A 15,463-nucleotide genomic window follows, 5' to 3' on the forward strand; every position below is an offset into this window, starting at 1 on the left:
GCTCCATCCATGTTCAACATCTACACAAATGACCAAATGACACAAATGACTGCCAGAAGGGACAGAGAGTTTCATCTATGCTGATGATCGTGCCATCACCGCCCAAGCAGGGAGCTTTGAGATGGTTGAACAGAAGCTCTCCGAAGCTCTAGGCGCCCTTACTCCCTATTACAGGGAAAACGAGCTGATCCCTAATCCATCTTAAACACAGACATGTGCCTTTCACCTTAAGAACAGACAAGCATCCCGAGCTCTGAGGATTATTACCTGGAAAGGAATCCCACTGGGACCCAAAATACCTGGGAGTTACCTTGAACCGTGCTCTGACTTACAAGAAGCACTGCTTGACAATCAAGCAAAAAATGGGTGCTAGAAATAATATGACTGGCACAACCTGGGGATCACAACCAGACACAGCGAAGGCATCTGCCCTTGCGCTTTCCTTCTCTGCTTCTAAATATACACACAACATATTCTGCAGGAATACACCTCACTACTTTAAAACAGCCATTAGAACTGTATTCTTAATTTACTTCTGACACAATAAATAAATAACTGGGTGGAATACTTTGATTTTGTCATTTGGGAGTTGTAGTCACTGGGATTTATAGTTCACCTACAATCAAAGAGCATTCTGAACTCGACCAACGATGGAATTGAACCAAACTTGGCACATAGAACTTCCATGAACAACACAAAATGCTGGAGCGGTTTGGTGGGCATTGACCTTGAGTTTGGGAGTTGTAGTTCACCTACATCCAGAGAGCACTGTGGACTGAAACAATGATCAATCTGGACCAAACTTGGCATGCAAACTCAATATGTTCAAATGTTAACTCTGGTGGAGTTTGGGGGAAATAGACCTTGACATTTGGGAGTTGTAGTTGCTGAGATTTATAGTTCACCTACAATCAGAGAGCATTCTGAACTCCACCAACAATGGAATTGAACCAAACTTGGCACATAGAACTCCCATGAACAACAGAAAATGCTGGAATTGTTTGGTGGGCATTGACCTTGAGTTTGGGAGTTGTAGTTCACCTACATCCAGAGAGCACTGTGGACTAAAACAATGATCACCTCACTACCTCTGAGGATGCTTGCCATAGATGCAGGCGAAATGTCAGTAGTGAATGCCTCTAGACCATGGCCATATAGCCTGAAAAAACCTACAACAACCCAATGATCAATCTGGACCAAACTTGGCATGAAAACTCGATATGTTCAAATGTGAACTCTGGCAGAGTTTGGGGAAAATAGACCTTGACATTTGGGAGTTGTAGTTGCTGGGATTTATAGTTCACCTACAATCAAAGAGTATTCTGAACCCCATCAACGTTAGAATTGGGCCAAACTTCCCACACAGAACCCCCATGACCAACAGAAAACACTGTATATTCTGACCCCTCTGACATCCCCTTGCGACCCCCCCCCAGGGGTCCTAACCCCCAGGTTGAGAAACACTGGCTTAGCTGGTATTGCACCACCTGACATCCGCCGGGAAGTGGCAGCCAAGAATGAAAGGACCAAGGCAGTGACATCTCCAGTCCATCCCCATTTAGATTTCAGTCAGCACGCCAACGCTTTGAATCAAGAAACAGCTTCCTGAGTACTACTTGCAGGAACACCTCAGCAGGCAAGAGTCCAAAAGTGGCAGGTGAAAACCCAGAACCTCCATCAGTGGCTGAGACCGCCATTTGTACCCGCATTAATAAAAAGTGCAATAGTACTGGCTGTCTAGTGTTGTTATTGTTCGTTTGTTCAGTCATTTCCGATGCTTCGTGACCTCATGGACCAGCCCACGGCAGAGCTCCCTGTCGGCCGTCACCACCCCCAGCTCCTTCAAGGTGTAGCCTTATGTAGAAACAAATTCAGTGAGCACAACACAAGCAGAAGCCGTCAACATCCCCACCTCCTTCAAGGTCTAGCCTTATGTAGAAACAAATTGAGTGAGCACTACACAATCAGAAGCCGTCACCACCACCAGCTCCTTCAAGGTCTAGCCTTATGTAGAAACAAATTGAGTGAGCACAACACAATCAGAAGCCGTCACCACTCCCAGCTCCTTCAAGGTTTAGCCTTATGTAGAAACAAATTCAGTGAGCACAACACAATCGGAAGCCGTCACCACCCCCAGCTCCTTCAAGGTCTAGTCTTATGTAGAAACAAATTCAGCGAGCACAACACAATCGGAAGCCGTCACCACTCCCAGCTCCTTCAAGGTCTAGCCTTATGTAGAAACAAATTCAGTGAGCACAACACAATCGGAAGCCGTCACCACTCCCAGCTCCTTCAAGATCTAGCCTTATGTAGAAACAAATTGAGTGAGCACAACACAATCGGAAACCGTCACCACCCCCAGCTCCTTCAAGGTCTAGTCTTATGTAGAAACAAATTCAGTGAGCACAACACAATCGGAAGCCGTCACCACTCCCAGCTCCTTCAAGATCTAGCCTTATGTAGAAACAAATTCAGTGAGCACAACACAATCGGAAACCGTCACCACCCCCAGCTCCTTCAAGATCTAGCCTTATGTAGAAACAAATTCAGTGAGGACAACACAATCAGAAGCCGCCATCACCCCCAGCTCCTTCAAGGTCTAGCCTTATGTAGAAAAACTTCAATGAGCACAACACAATGAGAAGCCGTCACCACCCCCAGCTCCTTCAAGGTCTAGTCTTATGTAGAAAAAATTCAATGAGCACAACACAATCAGAAGCCGTCACCACCCCCAGCTCCTTCAAGGTCTAGCCTTATGTAGAAACAAATTCAGTGAGCACAACACAATCGGAAGCCTGTCCATAGTCCATTTTCCATAACATTATCATTATTACTGTTGTCAATTATCTGCCAGCTACCCAAAAGCCTGGTCCCATAACCACATTTCCAATTTCCTCCTGAAGGCGGGGAGGGACGTTGTTGACCTGATTTCGCTGGGGAGCGAGTTCCACAGGTGGGGGGCTACCACCGAGAAGGCCCTGTCCCTCATCCCCACCAAGTGTGTTTGCGCCAAAGGCGGGGCCAAGAGCAGGGCCTCCCCAGAAGATCTTAAATTTCAAGGGAGAACGTAGATACATCAGGACAGGTAAGCTGGCCTGGAAACGTATAGGGCTTTATAGGTCAAAACCAGCACTCTGAATTGTGCTCGGAATTGGACTGGCAACCATTAGAACTGTATTCTTAATTTATATTATATATCGCTGGAGAGCGAGTTCCACAGGCGGGGGGCCACCACCGAGAAGGCCCTGTCCCTCATCCCCACCAAGCGTGTTTGCGCCAAAGGTGGGGCCGAGAGCAGGACCTCCCCAGAAGATCTCAAATTTCGAGGTGGAACATAGAGGGAGATACGTTTGGACAGGTACGCTGGGCCAGAACCGTATAGGGCTTTATAGGTCAAAAACGGCACGTTGAATTGTGCTCGGAATTGGACTGGCAGCCATTAGAACTGTATTCATAATATAATATGATATAATATAATATGATATAATATAATATAATATAATATAATATAATAATTTATATAAAATATTAATTTATATAAAATATAAAATTTATATAAAATATAAAATTTATATAAAATATAAAATTTATATAAAATATTAATTTATATAAAATATAAAATAAATAACCTGGTGGAATTCTTTGAACTGCTCAGAGCAATACCTGGAGCAGATTTATTGTCCAACTAATATGGAAGCTATCACCTTATTTTAAGAAAACATAGATTAGGAAGACACCCCAGAGTTCACGGATGGAAAAAGCCCAAAGATATACACTTGGTTGACTCAAGACGTTTCGACAACAAAGGCTTCCTCCCTTCCCAGGACCACCACATCTTCCCTGTTATTGCCATCATGAATATACACCACCCTTGAAGCATCATCCACACTAATAATATATCATCTGCAAAAAGAATATTAGCAGAAAGAAATGAAAAAGAAAGTGGTTTCCAATTCCGACTTTGTTTGCATTATCAAGAGTATTCTTAGTCCCTTTAATCTTTCTGGAGCACAGATCAGATCTTCAGTGAAGGGGTCTATCAAACATGAGAAGTAAATCCTTCCATGAGACAAGCTTCTGGAGCACACAGCAACTGTATCCACAATGTAAAGAAATCCCTTCGATCCAACCCGAGCCCCTAAACAAAGAATAAGAAACGTTAAGGAAAGGTTGTACTCACCTTCCATCGTAAGTTCTTCTGCAGGAACACAGACAGGCAAGCGGATGGGGAAGGAAAGGAGAAACAGGACGTTAGATTTCATTCTGAGTGACAAAAATCCCACCCCAGTTCCAAAATGTAGCACAAGGCATGAATAGACATTTGAGAGCAGAGCAGGGCCGGCCCTAGGTAATTCTGAAGTGTAAGCACACAGAAGTTGCTGGAAACAGCAACCAAAAAGCCCACGATATGGTTCCGATATGTGGGTGACACCTTCACCATTTGGAGCCATGGAGAAGAAGAACTCAACAGGTTCCTGGAACATCTCAACAGCATCCACCCAAACATATGGTTCAGATATGTGGATGACACCTTCACCATTTGGAGCCATGGAGAAGAAGAACTCAACAGGTTCCTGGACCATCTCAACAGCATCAACCCAAACATATGGTTCAGAGATGTGGATGACACCTTCACCATTTGGAGCCATGGAGAAGAAGAACTCAACAGGTTCCTGGACCATCTCAACAGCATCAACCCAAACATATGGTTCAGAGATGTGGATGACATCTTCACCATTTGGAGCCATGGAGAAGAAGAACTCAACAGGTTCCTGGACCATCTCAACAGCATCCACCCAAACATATGGTTCAGAGATGTGGATGACACCTTCACCATTTGGAGCCATGGAGAAGAAGAACTCAACAGGTTCCTGGACCATCTCAACAGCATCCACCCAAACATATGGTTCAGAGATGTGGATGACACCTTCACTATTTGGAGCCATGGAGAAGAAGAACTCAACAGGTTCCTGGACCATCTGAACAGCATCCACCCAAACATATGGTTCAGATATGTGGATGACACCTTCACCATTTGGAGCCATGGAGAAGAAGAACTCAACAGGTTCCTGGACCATCTGAACAGCATCCACCCAAACATCCAATTCACAATGGAAAAAGAAAATGAAGGAAGACTGCCTTTTCTAGATGTCCTAGTCATCCGCAAACCAGATCAACAATTGGGTCACACCGTCTACAGAAAACCCACACACACAGATAGATATCTACATCAAAACTCCAACCATCACCCAAGTCAAAAAAGAAGCCCCATTAAAGCCTTGGCAGACCGTGCAAAAAGAATCTGCGAAGCCCACCTCCTCCAAGATGAACTGAACCACCTCAACTGGGCTCTCCAGGCCAATGGAGACTCCACCTCAGACATCAGAAGAGCGGCAAGACCACCAAGAAGAAGCCACGAGAGTCAAGACGAAGATCCACCCAAAGGAAAAGGGTTCTTGCCAGACATCAAGGGAACCACTGACCGCATAGGGAAACTGATGAGGAAACACAACATACAAACTATCTCCAGACCCACCAAGAAAATCCAACCAATGCTCCGTTCAGCAAAGGACAAGAGGGATCCTCTCACCTCTGCAGGAGTCTACCGTGTACCATGCAGCTGTGGACAAGTCTACATAGGGACCACCAAACGCAGCATTGCCCAGACACGCATCAAGGAACATGAAAGTCAATGCAGACTACGTCAACCAGAGAAGTCAGCCATAGCAGAGCACCTGATGAACCAGCCTGGACACAGCATCTTATTTGAGAACACAGAAATGCTGGACCACTCCAACAACCACCATGTCAGACTACACAGAGAAGCCATTGAAATCCACAAGCATGTGGACAATTTCAACAGAAAGGAAGAAACCATGAAAATGAACAAAATCTGGCTACCAGTATTAAAAAAAACTCAAAAATTACAACAGCAAAACAACAGAGAGTAAACAATCAGACACATCAAATCACCTCTCAAAGAAAGATTCCCCCAGGCACTTCCAAGCCATTGAATGCAAATCAAGGTGATCAGCTGAAACATTCACACCTAGCCCCAGCAGACAGGGGTCCTTTGTCCAACCCTGGTCATTCCACAGATATATAAACCACTTTTCCCTAGTTCCAACAGACCTCACTACCTCTGAGGATGCTTGCCATAGATGCAGGCGAAACATCAGGAGAAAATGCCTCTAGAACATGGCCATATAGCCCAGAAAACCTACAACAACCCAAAAATTGTCATGTTGAGATGGATATTTCAGGTGTGGGCATGCTATTTACATCAGCAATTCAAAGCACAAAATAAAGTGCAAATATACACACACCACACTTCAATCTGGATATGCAGATTGCAATAGCAAAAAACCTCCTTCCTTTTGGTGCTGAAAAGATAGCCAAGGGAGACTCCTGCTCTAGGGAGAAAATTCATTGGAGAGGGAGCATTCAAAGAGGGAAGGGAAATGAACTCCTTCTCACCATGCCTCCTCTTTTTACAAGTCGCTGAATTCTTTTTCACAAGTCTGCCGTTCTGTGTAACATAGCATAACACTGCCACAGAGATCACTTCTGTTCTGGCTGCCAAGTGCCAACCCCTTTTCGGGATCCGATATTCCATACCCCTTCCTCACAGCCTTTCGCCCCATCCCGTAAGTTGGCCAGCAAGTCATGCAACGGCTTGCATTTGTGCCGCCTCTTGTTGACCTTCGAGTGCGGTGGTCAAAACGGTTATTGTTTTGCATGGCCTTTGGTTTGTAAAACTGCGAGTGCTGTGCTTTCCAACAGTGTAATTTATATAGAGTTTATTGGCATCGCTTGGGGAAGTCCTGGTGGGCGGAAAGCAATTAACAAATACATTTCAGGCTTGACAGCAACAACAAGAGTAACAACAATGTCATCGCTTAGCGCCTGGAGTGCAGCGGCCATGGTGGCCCACGGTTGCTTCCAAAGGTCCACACTTATGGCCAAAGGAGGGAGGCAGACAGACAGCTGCAAACCCAAACACCGTTGTAATAATCCTGCATAATTACATCTCTAAACAACAAAGAAGGAAATCACCAGTTGAAAAGATCCTTATCAAAAGACACTCTTTGCATGGACAATAACAAAGGATCGTGACCTCTGGGCTTGGAGTTTGGCCCCCAGAGGGAGCAGCCATTTGGCAATTTTGATTATATCTCAATAGGATGGAGGAGGCCTTCGGAAAGCCGCACCTCGTCCTAATCTGTCACCCATTCAACCTCTCTCTCACCAAAACATCCACCAAAGTTCCCCCATTGTTCCTATGTCTCAGCACTAGAAAAAAATCCGGATTATGGCCTTTTACATATGGAATAAACAACAAGGAGTAACAAAAGCATGTGCAGAGTGTTGTCAAAGGCTTTCATAGCCAGAAAAATTTTTTTGCAAAGAATTATGGAAAAAATAGACCCATGTCTGATTCCACAGCAAGTTGGCTTCAGGAAAGGCAGAAGCTGCACATCGCAAGTGCTGAACCTGATTCAGCACATAGAAGATGGCTTTGAAAGGCAGCAGATCACAGGAGCTGTCTTCATAGACCTGTCAGCGGCTTATGAGACTGTGAACCACCGCCTCCTCCTGAGAAAAATGTATAGTATCGCAAAGGACTACCACCTCATCCCCCTCATAGGAAACCTGCTACAAAACAGGAGCTTCTTTGTTGAGTTCCAGAGCCAGAGAAGCAGATGGCAGAAACAGAAGAATGGTCTGCCTCAGGGGAGCGTGCTTGCTCCATCCATGTTCAACATCTACACAAATGACCAGCCACTGAAAGAAGGGACAGAGAGCTTCATCTATGCTGATGATCGTGCCATCACCCCTCAAGCAGGGAGCTTTGAGATGGTTGAACACAAGCTCTCCAAAGCTCTAGGTGCTCTTACTGCCTCTTACAGGGAAATCCAGCTGATCCCTAATCCATCTAAAACACAGACATGTGCCTTTCATCTCAAGAACAGACAAGCATCCCGAGCTCTGAGGATCACCTGGGAAGGAACCCCACTGGAGCATTGCAACACACCCAAATACCCAGGAGTCACTCTAGACGTGCTCTGACCTACAAGAAGCACTGCCTGAACATCAAGCAAAAAGTGGGTGCTAGAAACAATATAATACATAAGCTGACTGGCACAACCTGGGGATCACAACCAGACACAGTGAAGACATCTGCCCTTGCACTATGCTACTCTGCTGCTGAGTACGCATGCCCAGTGTGGAACACATCTCACCACACTAAAACAGTAGATGTGGCTCTTAATGAGACATGCCGCATTATCACAGCGTGTCTGTGCCCTACACCACTGGAGAAATTACACTGCTTAGCCGGTATTGCACCACCTGACATCCGCCGGGAAGTAGCAGCCAATAGTGAAAGGACCAAGGCAGAGACATCTCCAGCTCATCGCCTGTTTGGGTATCAGCCAGCACGTCAACGACTTAAATCAAGACATTCCCCTTTATTAAAAAATGTATAAAAATACAAGGCAGCCACCCCTGCGTGACCCTGGAAAGAAGGAAATCAGCAGTTGAAAAGACCCTTATCAAAAGACACTCTTTGCATGGACAATAACAAAGGATCATGACCTCTGGGCTCAGAGTTTGGCCCCTAGAGGGAGCGGCCATTTGGCAATTTTGATTATATCTCAATAGGATGGAGGAGGCCTTCAGAAAGCCGCACTTCATCCTAATCTGTCACCCATTCAACCTCTCTCTCACCAAAACATCCACCAAAGTTTCCCCATTGTTCCTATGTCTCAGCACCGGATTATGGCAGGATAGCCAAACATCAATGTTTATTGCAGCCACTCAAGGACAATAATAAGGCTGGCTCGTAGGCCTTCAGGACTTGCTGGTCACTTGGACATTTCCTAATCTATGAGATTGAGATTGTGAAACGCTGACCGTGAATGAGGAGAAATGGTTTGTATTGGTTTTATTGGTTTTATGGTTGTTTTTGCCTTACAATAATTATTGTTTTCTGTTAATTGATGTTATTGCTAGAATTGTTGTTTTATGTTAACTGATGTAATTTGTCTTATTGCTGTTATGTGATGCGGGCATCGAATTGTGTCTTGCTTTTGTAAGCCGCTCTGAGTCCCTTCCGGGGTGAGAAGGGCGGGGTAGAAGCAACCGAAATAAATAAATAAATAATCTCCATAATCCACTCAAGAATGCATTGTTTTCCCTTGTCCCTCTCTCCTGATTCATCACGACACCAAGGCAGCAGAAGCCCAGCGATTGGCCCAGGCGCTCAGAAGGTGGCCATGCCTCCTCCCAGCTGTAGAACGCCAGCCAATCATCGTCGAGCCGGCAGAAGAGCGGGGAATGGGAGATTCAAACCTGGCAACTCTGTGTATAAAAAAGGCTTGGCGAAATATTGCTGCTTTGCATCTTTTTCAGCTGAAGCACAATAAAATCATCTCGGTGGAGCTTCTAACAACTTTGGTGAGATTTCTTTTGGGAACTTAGGAAAAACCTTTTAAATTGGGCTTCTCTTTGCTCACCATTGTAGCGAGCCCTCTTTGGTGGGTCCGCAGGGTCTCTCCTTCAGGGCCCTCCATGATTTCACTACTACTAGTAGTAGTACTACTAATAATAAATATATAACTGCTTTGATACATTTTTGTTCAGGCTGATCCCCCACCAGAAATGCTTTGCCAGGTACACCGGGATCCTGTGAGTTAAGGAACTGTCAGCCACAGATCCATTCAGGGAGGTTTTAGCGTGCACATTTCCAGTTGATGATGAATGACTCAATTCGTGTGATTTATTGGTTCGTTCTTCCAGACCAACATTATTCATCTTTTAAATCCTTATTACGAACCTCATTTGGAGCATTTGCAAATCTGCCCCCACGGAAAACAAATCCTGGGAGGAAATGCTGGAAGAATATTTAGCCTGGAGAAGAGAAGACGGGGGGAGTGGTAGGAGAGAGATGTGTTCGGATGCCTCCGATCCTTAAAGGATTTGCAGAGGGGGGAAAACGAGAGCAATGGTTCTCAACCTTCCTAATGCCATGACTCCTTAATCCAGTTCCTCATGTTGTGGTGACCTCCAACCATAATATTATTTTCGTTGCTACTCCTTTATATTGCTCCTGTTATGAATCGTAATGTAAATATCTGATATAAAGGATGTATTTTTATTCACTAGACCAAATTTGGCACAAATACCCGATACACTTAAATTTGAATACTGGTGGGTTCAGGGGGGGGGGGTCAGTTTTGTCATTTGAGAGTTGTAGTTGCTGGGAATTATACGTCATGAGTTCAAAGCCAGCCCAGTTCGGAGTGAGCTTCCGACCAATTTGTGTAGCTTGCTGTTGACCTTTGCAGCCTGAAAGTCAGCTGCATCTGTCAAGTAGGAAGTTTAGGTATCGCTTATGTGGGGAGGCTAATTTAGGATGCCATAAAAATCTCCAGCAATCATGCAAAGAATGAGGGAGTACTTCATCAGTGTCACAAATGGATGGTGAATCGACAGCTCCCGTGGCGGTCAGAATACCCTCATGAAAAAGCTGGAATGTTAATTTAGGATGCCATAAAAATCTCCAGCAACCATGCAAAGAATAAGGAAGTATTTCATCAGTGTCACAAATGGATGGTGAAGCGACAGCTCCCCTGGTGGTCAGAATACCCTCATGAAAAAGCTGGAATATTAATTTACGATGCCATAAAAATCTCCAGCAACCATGCAAAGAATAAGGAAGTACTTCATCAGTGTCACAAATGGATGATGAAGCGACAGCTCCCCTGGTGGTCAGAATACCCTCATGAAAAAGCTGGAATGTTAATTTACGATGCCATAAAAATCTCCAGCAACCATACAAAGAATAAGGAAGTATTTCATGAGTATCATAAATGGATGATGAAGCGACAGCTCCCCTGGTGGTCAGAATACCCTCATGAAAAAGCTGGAATGTTAATTTATGATGCCATAAAAATCTCCAGTAACTATGCAAAGAATGAGGAAGTACTTCATCAGTGTCACTAATGGATGGTGAAGCGACAGCTCCCCTGGTGGTCAGAATACCCTCATGAAAAAGCTGGAATGTGAATTTAGGATGCCATAAAAATCTCCAGCAACCATGCAAAGAATGAGGAAGTACTTCATCAGTGTCACAAATGGATGGTGAATCGACGGCTCCCGTGGTGGTCAGAATACCCTCATGAAAAAGCTGGAATGTGAATTTACGATGCCATAAAAATCTCCAGCAACCATGCAAAGAATGAGGAAGTACTTCATCAGTGTCACAAATGGATGGTGAAGCGACAGCTCCCCTGGTGGTCAGAATACCCTCATGAAAAAGCTGGAATGTGAATTTAGGATGCCATAAAAATCTCCAGCAACCATGAAAAGAATAAGGAAGTACTTCATCATTGTCGCAAATGGATTGTGAAGCGACAGCTCCCCTGGTGGTCAGAATACCTTCATGAAAAAGCTGGAATGTTAAATAGCCTCTGTGTGTCTGTCGATATATGTTGTGTGTCTATATGGCATTGAATGTTTGCCATGTGTATGTACATTGTAATCCTTCCTGAATCCCCTGTGGGTTGAGAAGAACAGATTATAAATACTGTAAATAAAAAAAAAACTTACAGTTCACCTACAATGAAAGAGTGCCTGCTGTGGACTCATTTTGTTGTGTTTCAAATAATAATAATAATAATAATAATAATAATGGACACTGGCACAAGCCAGTGAAGGTGGTCCCAGTGGTGATTGGCACACTGGGTGCAGTGCCTAAAGACCTTGGCCTGCACTTAAACACAATTGGCGCTGACAAAATTATTAAACTTGACCACAATCAAAGGGCATTCTGAACTCCACCAATGATGGAACTGAACTAAACTTGGCACACAGAATTTAGGACCACAGAACTGTGGTCGTAACTGGGATTCCTGAAAGAAGGGAGTTCCACAATCAGAGTTGGCACCAAGGGGGAGGCCGAAATCCAAAAGCTCTGGAGGGCCAAAGGGACTCCTAGGAAAAGTCCAAACTTCTCTAGAGTGGAGATAAGATTTCCGCTCCCAGTATGGAACACTGGCATCCCTTTTTGTGGGGGGAAATAAGGTTACAAAGGCAACAAAAGGCAGCTCAGTGGGAGTGGGGAACACACACGGAACACAGCTGTGACAAATTAAATTAAAAAACACTCATAATGAATGCAATTACCAGCAAATGGTGGATGTAAAATAGACGCAGTTAGCACTGAGCACGAAAAGATATTCACTCAGAATGGAAGGAGGAGGGGGTGACCTTTCGTTTCAGGACCATGGACAGTAAACAGGACTACAAGTGCTCCTTTTCCGATTGGAATTCTCCTTCTTCCTGGTCATAGAATCATTGAGTTGGAAGAGACCTCATAAGCCATCCAGTCCAAGTCCATTCGGCCAAGAAGCAGGAAAATCACATTCAAAGCGCCCCCAACAGATGACCATCCAGCCTCTGTTTCAAAGTCTCCAAAGAAGGAGCCTCCACCACACTCCAGGGCAGAGAGTTCCACTGCTGAACAGCTCTCACGGTCAGGAAGTTCTTCATAATGTTCAGGTGGAATCTACTTTCTTTCCTGTAGATTCCAGGAATGACTCTAAAAGAATCATATTAGAGTCAATGTGCCAAAGCAAATCTCATCCTAAGGAGAGCGAGTAAGGTCAGTGGTCCAAAGCTAGTGTCGTTCTAAGGAGAGCAAGTAGGCCACAGCCTGTTAGAGTCAGTGGTCCAAAGCTAGTGTCATCCTGAGGAGAGCGAGTAGGCCACAGCCTGTTAGAGTCAGTGGTCCAAAGCTAGTGTCATCCTGAGGAGAGCGAGTAGGCCAAAGCCTGTTAGAGTCAGTGGTCCAAAGCTACTGTCGTCCTGAGGAGAGCGAGTAGGCCACAGCCTGTTAGAGACAGTGGGCCAAAGCTACTGTCATCCTGAGGAGAGCGAGTAGGCCACAGCCTGTTAGAGACAGTGGGCCAAAGCTACTGTCGTCCTGAGGAGAGCGGGTAGTCCGCAGCCTGTTAGAGTCAGTGGGCCAAAGTTAGTGTCGTCCTGAGGAGAGCGAGTAGGCCAAAGCCTGTTAGAATCAGTGGACCAAAGCTAGTGTCATCCTGAGGAGAGCGAGTAGGCCACAGCCTGTTAGAGTCAGTGAGCAAAAGCTAGTGTCATCCTGAGGAGAGCGAGTAGGTCGCGGCCTGTTAGAGTCAGTGGGCCAAAGCTAGTCTCGTCCTGAGGAGAGCGGGTAGACCGCAGCCTGTTAGAGTCAGTGGGCCAAAGCTAGTGTTGTCCTGAGGAGAGCGGGTAGGCCGCAGCCTGTTAGAGTCAGTGGGCCAAAGTTAATGTCGTTATAAGGAGAGTGAGTAGGCTGTAGCGTGTTAGAGTCAGTGGGCCACAGCTAGTGTTGTCCTGAGGCGAGCGGGTAGGCCGCAGCCTGTTAGAGTCAGTGGGCCAAAGTTAGTGTCATTTCGAGGAGAGCAGGTAGGCCGCTGCCTGTTAGAGTCAGTGGGCCAAAGCTAGTCTCGTCCTGAGGAGAGCAAGTAGGCCGCAGTTTGTTAGAGTCAGTGGCCAAAGCTAGTCTCGTCCTGAGGAGCGTGAGTAGGCCGATGCCTGTTAGAGTCATTGGTCCAAAGCTAGTGTCATCCTGAGGAGAGCGAGTAGGCCAAATCCTGCTAGTGTCATCCTGAGGAGAGCGAGTAGGCCACAGTTTGTCAGAGTCAGCGGGCCAAAACTAGTTTCGTCCTCAGGAGAGCGAGTAGGCTGAAGCCTGTTAGAGTCAGTGGGCCAAAGCTAGTGTCATCCTGAGGAGAGCGAGTAGGCCGCAGTTTGTTAGAATCAGTGGGACAAAGCTAGTGTCGTTCTGAGGAGAGCGAGTAGGCCAAAGCCTGTTAGAGTCAGTGGGCCAAAGCTACTGTTGTCCTGAGGAGAGCGAGTAGGCCACAGCCTGTTAGAGACAGTGGGCCAAAGCTAGTGTTGTCCTGAGGCGAGCGGGTAGACTGCAGCCTGTTAGAGTCATTGGGCCAAAGTTAGTGTCATTCTGAGGAGAGCGGGTAGGCCGCTGCCTGTTAGAGTCAGTGGGCCAAAGCTATTCTCGTCCTGAGGAGAGCAAGTAGGCCACAGTTTGTTAGAGTCAGTGGCCAAAGCTAGTCTCGTCCTGAGGAGAGCGAGTAGGCCTAAGCCTGTTAGTCAGTGGGCCAAAGCTAGTGTCATCCTGAGGAGAGCGAGTAAGCCGAAGCCTGTTAGAGTCAGTGGGCCAAAGCTAGTGTCGTCTTGAAGAGAGTGAGTAGGCCGCAGTTTGTTAGAGTCAGTGGCCAAAACTAGTCTCGTCCTGAGGAGAGCGAGTAGGCCAAAGTCTGTTAAGAGTCAGTGAGCAAAAGCTAGTGTCATCTCTGCCGAAAAGGTTCCTAAGAAAGGAGATTTCATTTGAACATTAGGAAGAACTTCCTGACTGTGAGAGCTGTTCAGCAGTGGAACTTTCTGCCCCAGAGTGTGGTGGAAGCTCCTTCTTTTAAGACTTTTAAACAGAGGTTGGATGGCCATCTGTCAGGGGTGCTTTGAATGTGATTTTCCTGCTTCTTGGCAGAATGGGGTTGGATTGGATGGCCCACGAGGACTCTTCCAATTGTCTGATTCTATGATCAGCCACTGTCAGAACGGACAGAGAATTTCATCTATGCTGATGATCGTGCCATCACCGCTCAAGTAGGGAGCTTTGAAATGGTTGAAAGGAAGCTATCTGAAGCTTTAGGTGCTCCTACTGTCTATTACAAGGGAAACCAGCAGATTCCTAATCCACCTAAAATGGAGACGTGTATTACCTTCAAAAATTTAGGCCTTATGTACAAAAATATGGGGGGAAATTGTTGGAAATGCAGGGGAACTAGTTGTGAAGCTATACTTCCCATACACGGAATACACGGAGGGAGTGTATTCCAGTGGGAAGAGTGTTGAGGGGTGCAATGGTGTCATATTGTGCATCTACTCACCAAAGGCGCAGCGGAAGAGCCGGGTTTTAAGGTTCTTTTTTAACGTTTCTAGAGAAGGGGCTTTCCTGATCTTTCCAGGTAATGAGTTCCAAAGTTGGGGAGCCACAGAGGAGAAGCTCTCTCCCTTGTGCCCACAAGATGAGTTTGTGAGATTGGTCGGGGTGAATGGAGTGCCTCCCCCGAAGATCTAAGGGCCCGGGTTGGTACGTGGAGAGAGATACAGTCACAAAGGTAGGCAGATCCCAAAACATTTAGGGCTTTGTAGGTGATAATCTGTAACTTGAATTGGGACAGGAAAATAAACGGTAGCCAGTGGAGCTCCTTAAACATGGGAGTTGACCGCTCCCTATAACTAGTCCCAGTTATTAATCTGGCTGCCAAACGTTGGACAAGTAATTTCCGGGCAGTCTTCAAGCATAGCCCCACGTAGAGTGCATTGCAGTAGTCCAGTCTAGTAATAGTCTGCTTGCTGTCGACTTAAGCAG

General features: G+C 45.8%; 1 protein-coding gene across 19 annotated transcripts in view; it reads right to left on the reverse strand.

Moving 5' to 3' along the window:
* Positions 1-15,463, reverse strand: part of NRXN2 (neurexin 2) — an 888,378-nt gene that overhangs the window by 743,916 nt on the left and 128,999 nt on the right. For 17 of the 19 annotated variants that reach the window (XM_067472510.1, XM_067472519.1, XM_067472512.1 and 14 more), the window contains exon 3: positions 4,181-4,198. In XM_067472510.1, coding sequence (XP_067328611.1) covers positions 4,181-4,198 — 18 coding nt within the window. The remainder of the gene's footprint in view (positions 1-4,180; positions 4,199-15,463) is intronic. The other 2 variants (XM_067472511.1, XM_067472506.1) reach the window with 1 other exon arrangement.

The sequence above is a fragment of the Anolis sagrei genome, chromosome 12 (assembly GCF_037176765.1).
Source record: "Anolis sagrei isolate rAnoSag1 chromosome 12, rAnoSag1.mat, whole genome shotgun sequence".
NCBI lineage: Eukaryota > Metazoa > Chordata > Lepidosauria > Squamata > Dactyloidae > Anolis > Anolis sagrei.